General features: G+C 46.4%; 1 protein-coding gene and 1 non-coding gene across 2 annotated transcripts in view; both read left to right on the top strand.

Moving 5' to 3' along the window:
* Positions 1-462: 462 nt before the first annotated feature.
* On the top strand, positions 463-534 carry TRNAT-GGU (transfer RNA threonine (anticodon GGU)). Its single transcript has one exon. It is a non-coding gene; the product is annotated as a tRNA-Thr (tRNA).
* An 865-nt stretch (positions 535-1,399) lies between these two features.
* The window catches only part of EXTL1 (exostosin like glycosyltransferase 1), an 87,753-nt gene continuing 77,393 nt past the window's right edge, over positions 1,400-11,759 (top strand). The window contains exon 1 of the mRNA XM_060258104.1: positions 1,400-2,586. Coding sequence (XP_060114087.1) covers positions 1,655-2,586 — 932 coding nt within the window. The 5' untranslated portion in view covers positions 1,400-1,654. The remainder of the gene's footprint in view (positions 2,587-11,759) is intronic.

Below are 11,759 nucleotides of genomic sequence, written 5' to 3'. Positions count from 1 at the left end.
CTTACCCAGGGCAAGAAGATCCCGTTTTGCTGACATCCCGGCTCAGGTGGAGAAAGGAGCGGCAGGTGGCTCGGGCTTCGTCAGAAATAACTTCAAGCTGAGCTTTTGGGAGGGGAAAGGAAAAGAAACCGCCCTGCAGGAGATCAAGGAGGGGGGGCGGGGAGAAGGGAGGCGGTGAATCCAGCTGAACTCAGTTGAGTTTCCCCAGAGGAAGCTGAGAAGGGTGGAAAGCCTCCTCCTGTCTTTTCATTGGCAAGGCACCCGAGAAGCCCAAGCGAATAGAGGGAGTGGCTGGTGGGTCTTCTTGTGTGAGTCTGTCGGGGAGAGACGGTGGCTCAGTGGTAGAGCATCTGCTTGGGAAGCAGAAGGCCCCAGGTTCAATCCCCGGCATCTCCAACTAAAAAGGGTCCAGGCAAGTAGGCGTGGAAAACCTCAGCTTGAGACCCTGGAGAGACACAGGGAGGGGCTGTGGCTCAGTGGTAGAGCATCTGCTTGGTAAGCAGAAGGTCCCAGGTTCAATCCCTGGCATCTCCAAAAAAGGGTCCAGGCAAAGAGGTGTGAAAATCCTCAGCTTGAGACCCTGGAGAGCCGCTGCCAGTCTGAGAAGACAATACTGACTTTGATGGACCAAGGGTCTGATTCAGTATAAGGCAGGTTCATATGTTCATATGTTTGGGGAGGGACGGTGGCTCAGTGGTAGAGCATCTGCTTGGGAAGCAGAAGGCCCCAGATTCAATCCCCGGCATCTCCAACTAAAAAGGGTCCAGGCAAATAGGTGTGAAAAACCTCAGCTTGAGACCCTGGAGAGCCACTGCCAGTCTGAGTAGACAATACTGACTTTGATGGACCTGGGGTCTGATTCAGTATAAGGCAGCTTCATAGGTTCATGTCTGTCTGAGGTTCCCCTGTGGCCTTTGTGGTTGGAAACTGGCAGCCCTGGGGAAGAGGCCAGTAGCCCCCGGGGCAACGATTCAGAAAGAGTTTCCTTTGCTGAGGGTAGGAAAGTGTAAACGCCCTACAGAGTTGTGTGATCTGGCCTGGAAGAAATCGGAATTAAAACAGGCGCGCAGTCATCCACCAGCCTGGTTTAAGGAGTTGATAAAATGCTACAGAACGCAGTTTAATCTAAAAGGGGAGGATAAATAGGACAGCCTCTTTGGGGATTAAAAAAATAACACACACACGTCAGGAAGTTGCAGGAGGGAAAATTAATCCCAGCTCACTGTGGATGTGGGCACGGACATTGCATTGCTGTGCCCTTTGCCAGCAGTGAGCGACATCAAGGTAACCGAAACCACAAACTAAGGGGGTGGGGGGTGGAGTGATATTCTGTGAGAAACCTTGCCGTTAAAACTCTTCCAAAGAGCAGAACTTAAGAAACAGGAGGGACCATCAATGCTGAGGTTTGCTTGTGTGTATTGCACGATGGGGGAGGAACTGGAAAGGTTACAGGCATCTTCCTGGACCCTGTAAGAAATGACTTCTGCAGACAGATGGACACGCTTCTCCACTTAGGAGGCCTGGCTTCTGCTTATCTCCAGCAGGTTTAATTCTGAATTCAAAGTCTGCTTGAGTAAGCTCAGTTTCTGGATCTAGGTACTGGACCATGCTGGCATCCTTTTTCAGCTAAGGAGTTGGGGTTCTGTATGACCCTATGCCGGCCAGGAAAAAATACATTTTCATGACTTTCTTCGCCACGTGGCTTCTGCTTTTTTTCTTTGGAGGAGACCAGCTGAGACGCTTTGCCTTCATCAAGAAATCTGGAGCCCCCGGGAGCTGGCCCCGCTGGGCTGATGGGTTTCTCTTGAAGAGCTTTGCGGATCCTGAAGAGCTCCAAGGAGAAAATGGGGACCGCTATGACGAATCCCCCAAAGATCGGCGAGAGCTGAGACGAAACATCTACAAGTACAGTCGGTGCCGCATGGAGACCTGCTTCGACTTTTCCAAGTGCAGGGAGCATGGGTTCAAAGTCTTTGTCTACCCTTCGGAAAGTGGGGACCCTGTGTCGAAAAGTTACCTCAAAATCATCACCTCTCTCGAAGAGTCGCGGTATTACACGCCCAATCCCAAAGAAGCCTGCCTCTTTGTCCTGAACACGGACACCCTCGATCGGGACCATCTCTCGATCCAATATGTGCACAACATCAATGAAAAAATCCAAGGCTTCCCTTTGTGGAACGATGGCCGGAACCACCTGATCTTTAATCTTTATTCTGGCACCTGGCCTAACTATACTGAAGATCTCGGCTTTGACATTGGCCAGGCTATCCTTGCCAAGGCAAGCTTTTATGCTGAGCACTTCCGCCCAGGCTTTGACATTTCCATCCCTTTGTTTTCAAAGGACCATCCCCAGAAAGGAGGGGAGAGAGGCTGGCTGCATAAAACCTCTCTCCCGCCAAAGAAAAAGTATCTTTTGGTTTTCAAAGGGAAAAGGTACCTGACTGGCATTGGCTCCGACACAAGGAATGCACTGCACCATATCCACAATGGCAAGGACATCATTTCGCTGACCACGTGCAAGCACGGAAAAGACTGGGAGAAGCACAAGGACCAAAGGTGCGACAAGGATAACACAGACTACGAGAAGTAAGTGAGATGCTCTTCCTGTTTAACTTGGCCCTGCCGTGGAGCGAGGTGAGACAAGCCACCTCCAGAGATAGATTTGGGGGTGTCAGGGAGGGAGATGGGTAGATGTGACCTAAGGGGTATATCAACTGGGAAATTCTGGTGCCTAAGCCATCTCGGCATGAGGTGCTCAAGAGTACATCCTTCAGTAAGGCTAGCGGCATACTTGCTGTTGATTGCGTCCCATGTCAATTAGTGTGTGTGGAGTGTCATTTTGATTTTCCATCTTGGGTACCAAAATATCCCGGGCTGGCCCATTTTCTATGAGTCCTTTGTATATCAAAAGTTTAGGTGGGGAGGTGCTTGTCAATGAGCAAAATGTAGGAATCAGCAAATAAAAGATGTAAATCCCAGAAGCTTAGAGGTTGGGATATCTTGAAAGTCTTGTAATTTAGACGCAGTATGACTCTCATGTATTGATCTGACTGAAGAATCTGCATAACCCTGTCTGAATATCATTTTTGCTTCTCCCAGATGTCCAGGGCTTAATTTGAACCACTTATTGGTAGAGTTTAGCTATGTGGAATGGGTCAATAAGAGAGGGGCCTCCAAACATGCACAGAGTGCTTCTTCCTCACTGATAAGTAGCCGCAGCCGGTTCCTGTACTTGTAGGCTTGTAAGGGCTACTGAGTTGGAGGAGGCAGTTTTGAAATTTGCGCACTAGCACCTCATAGCACTACAAACACTCCAATTGGTTGTGTATTTTGCTTGTTCCAGTAAGGGCGTGAAAGGCGTGAGCTCTCATCATCTTGTCCCAGAGAGCGCACCTTCTTCCTTCCACAAATCAACCTGTTATTCTTTTACCTTTACACCTTTTCCTTTTCTTTCATTTTTTCCTGTGTAAGATGTGCACATTTTCTAATGCTTTGTGCATCAGTTAAGCCACAGGCATATATTACTTCCAAGCATTCCCATCGACTCAACGTAGCCTAGTGTGAAGCCTTCTTGAAGCCTAAGGAGACTCCCCCAACTGGAGGAGTGTGTGTGTATGTATAAATTTTTTTGCCACTGAGTGACACAGAGTGTTGGACTGGATGGGCCATTGGCCTGATCCAACATGGCTTCTCTTATGTTCTTATGTGACACAGAGCGTTGGACTGGATGGGCCATTGGCCTGATCCAACATGGCTTCTCTTATGTTCTTATGTGACACAGAGTGTTGGACTGGATGGGCCATTGGCCTGATCTAACATGGCTTCTCTTATGTTCTTATGTGACACAGAGTGTTGGACTGGATGGGCCATTGGCCTGATCCAACAGGGCTTCTCTTATGTTCTTATGTGACACAGAGTGTTGGACTGGATGGGCCACTGGCCTGATCTAACATGGCTTCTCTTATATTCTTATGTGACACAGAGTGTTGGACTGGAGGGGCCACTGGTCTGATCCAACAGGGCTTCTCTTATGTTCTTATGTGACACAGAGTGTTGGACTGGAGGGGCCATTGGCCTGATCCAACAGGGCTTCTCTTATGTTCTTATGTGACACAGAGAGTTGGACTGGAGGGGCCACTGGCCTGATCCAACATGGCTTCTCTTATGTTCTTATGTGACACAGAGAGTTGGACTGGAGGGGCCATTGGCCTGATCCAACATGGCTTCTCTTATGTTCTTATGTGACACAGAGAGTTGGACTGGAGGGGCCACTGGCCTGATCCAACACGGCTGCTCTTATGTTCTTATGTGACACAGAGTGTTGGACTGTATGGGCCATTGGCCTGATCCAACATGGCTTCTCTTATGTTCTTATGTGACACAGAGAGTTGGACTGGATGGGCCATTGGTCTGATCCAACATGGCTTCTCTTATGTTCTTATGTGACACAGAGTGTTGGACTGGGTGGGCCATTGGCCTGATCCAACAGGGCTTCTCTTATGTGACACAGAGTGTTGGACTGGATGGGCCATTGGCCTGATCCAACATGGCTTCTCCTATGTTCTTATGTGACACAGAGTGTTGGACTGGATGGGCCACTGGCCTGCTCTAACATGGCTTCTCTTATGTTCTTATGTGACACAGAGTGTTGGACTAGAGGGGCCACTGGCCTGATCCAACAGGGCTTCTCTTATGTTCTTATGTGACACAGAGTGTTGGACTGGAGGGGCCATTGGCCTGATCCAACAGGGCTTCTCTTATGTTCTTATGTGACACAGAGAGTTGGACTGGAGGGGCCACTGGCCTGATCCAACATGGCTTCTCTTATGTTCTTATGTGACACAGAGAGTTGGACTGGAGGGGCCATTGGCCTGATCCAACATGGCTTCTCTTATGTTCTCATGTGACACAGAGTGTTGGACTGGAGGGGCCACTGGCCTGATCCAACATGGCTGCTCTTATGTTCTTATGTGACAGAGAGTGTTGGACTGGATGGGGCATTGGCCTGATCCAACATGGCTTCTCTTATGTTCTTAGGAGCAGTTGCTTCAGACTTGGTTGTGCAGAGTGGTAGGATTCGTTCTAAAATACCCATGTACATTGAACATAAAAACTGTACCTGTATCTCCAACATAAATGAATTTTATGCAGGACTTTATTTTTAGCAGGGACATAGTTCCGAAGGGTTGGTGTCAGGGGGTGTGGCCTAATACGCAGATGAGTTTCTTCCGGGCGTTTTCTACAGAAAAGCCCTGTGTGAGACAATGGTGGCATCAGGGGGTGTGGCCTAATATGCAAATGAGTTCCAGCTGGGCTTTCTCTACAAGAAAAGCTCTGATTTTATGAAATCAGTAATGCAAACCAGAGAACCTCACTTAAAAATGTCGGTGATGTGATATTATGGATTTTAAACTGTGTTATTAAAGACGTGTTTGGTTTTAAGAACAACTGTATTCATGGGAGCTGTATTTTTTGTAAGCTGCTCTGAGCCCATGCACAGATTTACACCAGTGCAGTAAAACAATCACATGGTGCTCCTGAGTATATCACTGTGTTATTAAAGACGTGTTTGGTTTTAAAGACAACTGTATTCATGGGAGCTGTATTTTTTGTAAGCTGCTCTGAGCCCATTGACAACTTCATGTTTCTAGAAGCCCAGGACAAACATCTGAAGTCTTTGAGAAATACATCTATTAAAACGAATTTCGGACTTTGTTCTTTAGGTATGCAGTCCATCCTATCCTGGCTAAAGCAGGGGTCAGCAGCCTTTCACAGTTAAAGAGCCAGATGACATCCAAATTTAAAGCAAGAGATCAACAAAGATTCAGTATAAGAAAACCCATTTTTATACCTAAACATATATATTTTAAGATTACTGATAATTAACATGCTGATTAATAATCCATAATGTTTTTACAATCCAAATTCTGATGGTTGCCAGTCCTTTATTAGGGAATGGTCCACACAAGGTCTCTCAGTAAGTGATATACTCAGGAGCCCCATGTGATTGTTTTACTGCACTGGTGTAAATCTGTGCATGGTTTGCACTTGGATTCCTTTCTTGCAACGTATCTCAACGTACCTTCATTCCCATAACCTTTGCTTGCTGTTCTATTCACATATTTGATTATTCTGGCATCTCACTTACCCCTTCAACAGACCTTCCCTTAAACATTTCATTATTTTTTAAAGAGTCACATTTGGCTCTAGAGTCATAGTTTTCAGACTCCGGGGATAAAGCATAAAATGCCATTGTGCAGAATGAAATTTCCCCACAAGGCATATACTGAATTGGGAAAGCTAGAAGTTTGGAGTGACCAAACATGGGGATGATCTGCTTTGTTTTTGATGACTTTTCGAAGTTCGTTGAAACCAGCAAGCTTGTACTGATATACAGAATTTGATCCTTCATTTGATGTCACGTAACAGATAAGGAATAATTTCTGTGATCATCCCGGTCTTTCCCACCCTATAAATCACTGCTCCGTTTGTCTGATGAGAAATTATAATGTCTGGAAATTCAAGGGGATTTCCTGAAAGCTTGGCATTTAAAAAGATCAGATCTAGTCAAATCTGTTCCCCATTTTTTCTATCCTCAGCTGTAGGTTATTTTTCACCAGCATTCTAGCCCCAGTGAATCAGGCTTTGGTGGAGGTTGTTTATTTTAAGTAGTAAATATCTTATTAATCTTAACCTTGAAATAAAGTCAACTCTTTTAAAGGGCCAGTTCACACATGGATGTGATTTTGAAGGCTCCGGGCCTGACAGCCGTTAGTCAAGGGTGTGAACTTAGTGCAGGAGAAAATGTTCTGATCTGGTGGACACTGCATATGAAGCTGCCTTCTACTGAATCAGACCCCTGGTCCATCAAAGTCAGTATTGTCTTCTCAGACTGGCAGGGCTCTCCAGGGTCTCAAGCTGAGGTTTTTTCACACCTATTTGCCTGGACCCTTTTTTGGAGATGCCAGGGATTGAACCTGGGACCTTCTGCTTCCCAAGCAGATGCTCTACCACTGAGCCACCGTCCCTCCCCTTAATATTGCATGGATCTGAGAGTTCTGTGATGCTTGCTCTGCAATGGTGCATTCACATGTAACCCAGTGCTTGGTCAAGTAACAAACACACACTGGTGTCCTAGGTCCCAATGCTTTGAATTTAGTGGGAATTTGGGTAATGTCTTAAATCTAAACAAAAGTTCAAATTCATCTGTGTTCACCAACTCCATTGACAACATTTGGGGTTTCTTTAAAATTTTTAACGTGTGTTCTTTATATCTTTAATAACAGCTGAAAACAAGCCTTGAGATATAAAACAAGCCTTGAGATATATATATATATATAAATTTAAAATGCCAATTTTTACAGTATTTTAACTCAGTTTCACTGTACTGCATTTTATTGTATACATTTTATTTAGTGTTAACCTCTTGTAGGGTTGCCAATCCCCAGGTGGGGGCAGGGGATCCCCCGGTTTGGAGGCCTTCCCCCCGCTTCAGCATCGTCAGAAAGCGGGGGGAGGGGAGGGAGATGTCTGCTGGGAACTCTATTATTCCCTATGGAGATTTATTCCCATAGAAAATCATGGAGAATTGATCCACGAGTATCTGGGGCTCTGGGGAGGGCTTATTTTTTGGGGTAGAGGCACAAACTTTTCAGTATAGCATCTAGTGCCTCTCCCCAAAATGCCCCCCAAGTTTCAAAAAGATTGGACCAGGGGGTCCAATTCTATGAGCCCCAAAAGAAGGTGCCCCTATCCTTCATTATTCCCTATGGAAGGAAGGAATTGAAAAGGTGTGCTGTCCCTTTAATTGTGATGGCCAGAACTCCCTTGGAGTTCAATGATGCTTGCCACACCCTTGCTCCTGGCTCCGCCCCTAATGTCTCCTGGCTCCACCCCCAAAGTCTCCTGGCTCCACCCCCAAAGTTTCCAGATATTTCTTGAATTGGACTTGACAACCCTAACCTCTTGTAATGGCCATTGGTCCTAAGCAGTAAAATTGAACTAAATTATACTTGCTAGGGTTACCAGGTCTGTGTTGGAAAATACCTGGAGACTTTGGGGGTGGATCCAGGGGAGGGCAGGGTTTGGGGAGGTAGAGGCCTCCGCGTGGTACAATGCCATAGGGTTCACTAGGGTTGCCAAGTCCAATTCAAGAAATATCTGGGGACTTTGGGGGTGGAGCCAGGAGTCATTAGGGGTGGAGCCAAGATCAAGGCTGTGACAAGCATAATTGAACTCCAAAGGGAGTTCTGGCCATCACATTTAAAGGGACGGCACACTTTTTCAATTCCTTCCTTCCATAGGAAATAATGGATAGGGGCACCTTCTTTTGGGGCTCATAGAATTGGACCCCCTCGTCCAATCTTTTTGAAACTATGTGGGTATTTTGGAGAGAGGCACTAGATGCTATACTGAAAATTTGGTGCCTTTACCCCAAAAAACAGCCCCCCCCAGAGTCCCAGATACTAGCGGATCAATTCTATGGGATTTTCTATGGGAATAAATCTCCATAGGGAATAACAGAGTTCCCAGCAGACATTTCCCTCTCCTCCCCCTGCTTTCTGATGACCCTGAAGCGGGGGGAGGGTCTCCAAACCAGGGGACCCCCTGCCCCCACCTGGGGATTGGCAAACCTAGAGTTCACCCTTCCAAGCAGCCCTTTCTTCCGAGGGAGCTGATCTCTGCCAGCTGGAGATCAGTTGTAAAAGTGGGAGATCTCCAGGCCCCACCTGGAGGCTATAATAGAAGAAACGTCAAGGTGAAACTATACTAGCAAAATATTTATACGTAATAGGGAAAACCCTTTTGACCTCTACTTCTGAGTAGACTCTACTGCTAAATAATCTAAGATGAGCAATATAAATGTGCACAAAGGCATTTTAATATTCCAAAGCTTCTACCTTTAAACAGTCTGCAATATGAAACACAAGAGTGCACACAGGCACTTAGACATAACATCTTTTCCCAAACAGTCTGCACTAAACGGAATTCAAGCAGTCTGCAGAAAAATAAATCAAAGTGCACACAGGCACTTTTAAGGTGCACGCAGGTACTTTTTAAAGCTTAAGAGTCTGCTTTTGGCTCATAAACAAAAATCATGAGAAAACAGTCCGTAATGAATTCTTTCGTCCAGATTGCACACAGGTACTTTAAGAAACAAATTATCAGTGTTGAAAAAGGCAACAAAACGTTTGACACTGACTAACATGGACTGGTTTTATGTGGATGTAGACTCTTAACCTTTAAAAAGTGCCTGCATGCTTCGCAGCATCTTTTGAACATCCCTGGCCCAAAGGATGTTTGACTTGCCTCGACCAGGGCCGCCTTGGCCCTGGCCCCAGTCTGGTGGAATCAGCTCCCTTTGGAGATTTGGGCCCTACCTGATTTGATGCCATTTCGTAGGGCCTGCAGGACGGAGCTGTTCCGCCGGGCCTTCAGTTGAGGCCGTGGACATCCTTATTTCCATCTGCTTGGCCTCCTTTGCCTGCCACGATGCTATATTATTTTATCTTAATTTATTATTTCATCTCTGGGCCTACTGCTGTCCTGATATATAGAATGTGCCCATTCGGAACCACTGCCTTTGATATATGTGTTATTTGTTTTATTGTATTTTATGGTTTTAGCTTGTAGTTTTTAATTGTTTTAACTCTTGTTGTGATCCACTCTGAGCCGGCTTGCGGGAAAGGGTGGAATACAAATGAACAAAAATAAATAAATAAATAAATGAAAATTCCAGGAGATCTCCCGTCTCCACCTGAAGGCTGGCAACCTAAGGGAAATAAATTGGGGTTACAGAGAGGTGATTTGGTGCAGCAGTTGCATAAATTTGAGCACGGCCTACACTAATGATAGAAAGACCATCCCTATTTGCCAGGGCAGGCCCTATTTTAAAAGGTTACTTTGTGGGAAGATGTAGTGTTGAGGATAGGGTTGCCAATCCCCAGGTGGGGGCAGGGGATCCCCCGGTTTGAAGGCCCTCCCCCCGCTTCAGGGTTGTCAGAAAGTGGGGGGAGGGGAGGGAAATGTCTGCTGGGAACTCTGTTATTCCCTATGGAGATTTATTCCCATAGAAAATCATGGAGAATTGATCCGCGGGTATCTGGGGCTCTGGGGGGGCTGTCTTTTGGGGTAGAGGTACCAAATTTTCAGTATAGCATCTAGTGACTCTCCCCAAAATACCCCCCAAGTTTCAAAAAGATTGGACCAGGGGGACCAATTCTATGAGCCCCAAAGGAAGGTGCCCCTCTCCTTCATTGTTTCCTATGGAAGGAAGGAATTGAAAAGGTGTGCCGTCCCTTTCAATGGGATGGCCAGAACTCCCTTTGGAGTTCAATGATGCTTGTCACAGCCTTGATCTTGGCTCCACCCCCCAATGTCTCCTGGCTCCACCCCCAAAGTCTCCTGGCTCCACCCCCAAAGTCCCCAGATATTTCTTGAATTGGACTTGGCAACCCTAGTTGAGGATGTTTGAATTTTTTTGTAGTTCGTTTTCACACACATACAAAAATTCTTCAACTTCTAACCCTCTCCCTCAGGGTAAAATATTTAACTTGTTGTCTAAGTATGTAAATGTACATGTAAGTGTGTCCTTTTACATAATCACCAGTCAGTCAGTCAGATATTGACTGACAACCATCAATCCAGGTACTAAATATCTCTGATTATCTTTGGAGCTATTCTGTATTAATTTATTTACTTTATTTGTACTCCACCTTTTTCTCCCATGAGGACCCCAATCAGTTCACATTGTTCTCCTCTGTTCTGTTTTATCCTCACGAAAACCCACCGAGGTAGGTCAGCCTGACTGGCCTAAGGTCACCCAGTGAGATATTTAAACCTGGTCCTTCCAGGTCCTAGTCTCCAAGTTCTAGTCTGACGGTCTAACCGCTGCACTTCACTGTACTACAAGTTCCGTTGTGAGCTATCCTAAACAGAATTATACCCCTCTAAGCCCATTAGCCTGAATGAATTCAAAAGAGAGTGATTTAGTTTAGAATTGCATGGCTAGTTGTTTTTAAGAAAGTCCATCTGAACAATTTGGCCTTGCAAAAAGCCTTCCTGACATTCAAGAATCCATGTTTACCATGTAGAGTATGCTCTGTTGTGGGTTGTAGCTGTCTTCACTAGCCTGCAAAATGGTACCTTCAAAAACCATAAAGGAGCAGGGCTTGACAGGCTGTGGAGGGAGCTGGTTTTCCTTTCCTGTGCCAGTCCCGTCATTGCCACATCAACCTCTCCACTCTCCTTTTGCCTTTAGCACACCTCAAAGCTGGCTGGAGATGTGGTAGGAGGCAGGGGAAGAGTTGTGGCTCTGCAGTAGAAAATCTACTTTATATGCAGAAAGTCTCAGGTTCACTCCCCAGCATCTCCAGTTAAAAGGATTATACGGTAGGTCAGGGATCCTCAAACTACGGCCCGCGGGCCAGATGCGGCCCGCTGAGGACGTTTATGCGGCCCGCCGAGTTATGGCAAAATCAGACCGGAAGTGACGTTCGACCTAAACTCGCGTTAGCAATGCACACTTCCGGCACTGGGCTGAGGCGGCGGAGACAGAGTGTGAGGTGATACCGAGGTGAGGTGAGTTCCCAGGCCGGGGTGTGTGGTGTGGGGAAGGGAGAGAGATGCAGAAGACGGAGAACTGACGGCCCGCGGCCTTGTACAATAACGGCAGTGCGGCCCTCCCAACAGTCTGAGGGACAGTGAACTGGCCCCCTATTTAAAAAGTTTGAGGACCCCTGCGGTAGGTGATGCAAAAT

This window comes from Heteronotia binoei, chromosome 17 (genome assembly GCF_032191835.1).
Source record: "Heteronotia binoei isolate CCM8104 ecotype False Entrance Well chromosome 17, APGP_CSIRO_Hbin_v1, whole genome shotgun sequence".
Taxonomy (NCBI): Eukaryota; Metazoa; Chordata; class Lepidosauria; order Squamata; family Gekkonidae; genus Heteronotia; species Heteronotia binoei.
The sequence above is the reverse complement of the archived record's forward strand: the minus strand, read 5'-3'. Positions and strand labels throughout refer to the sequence as shown.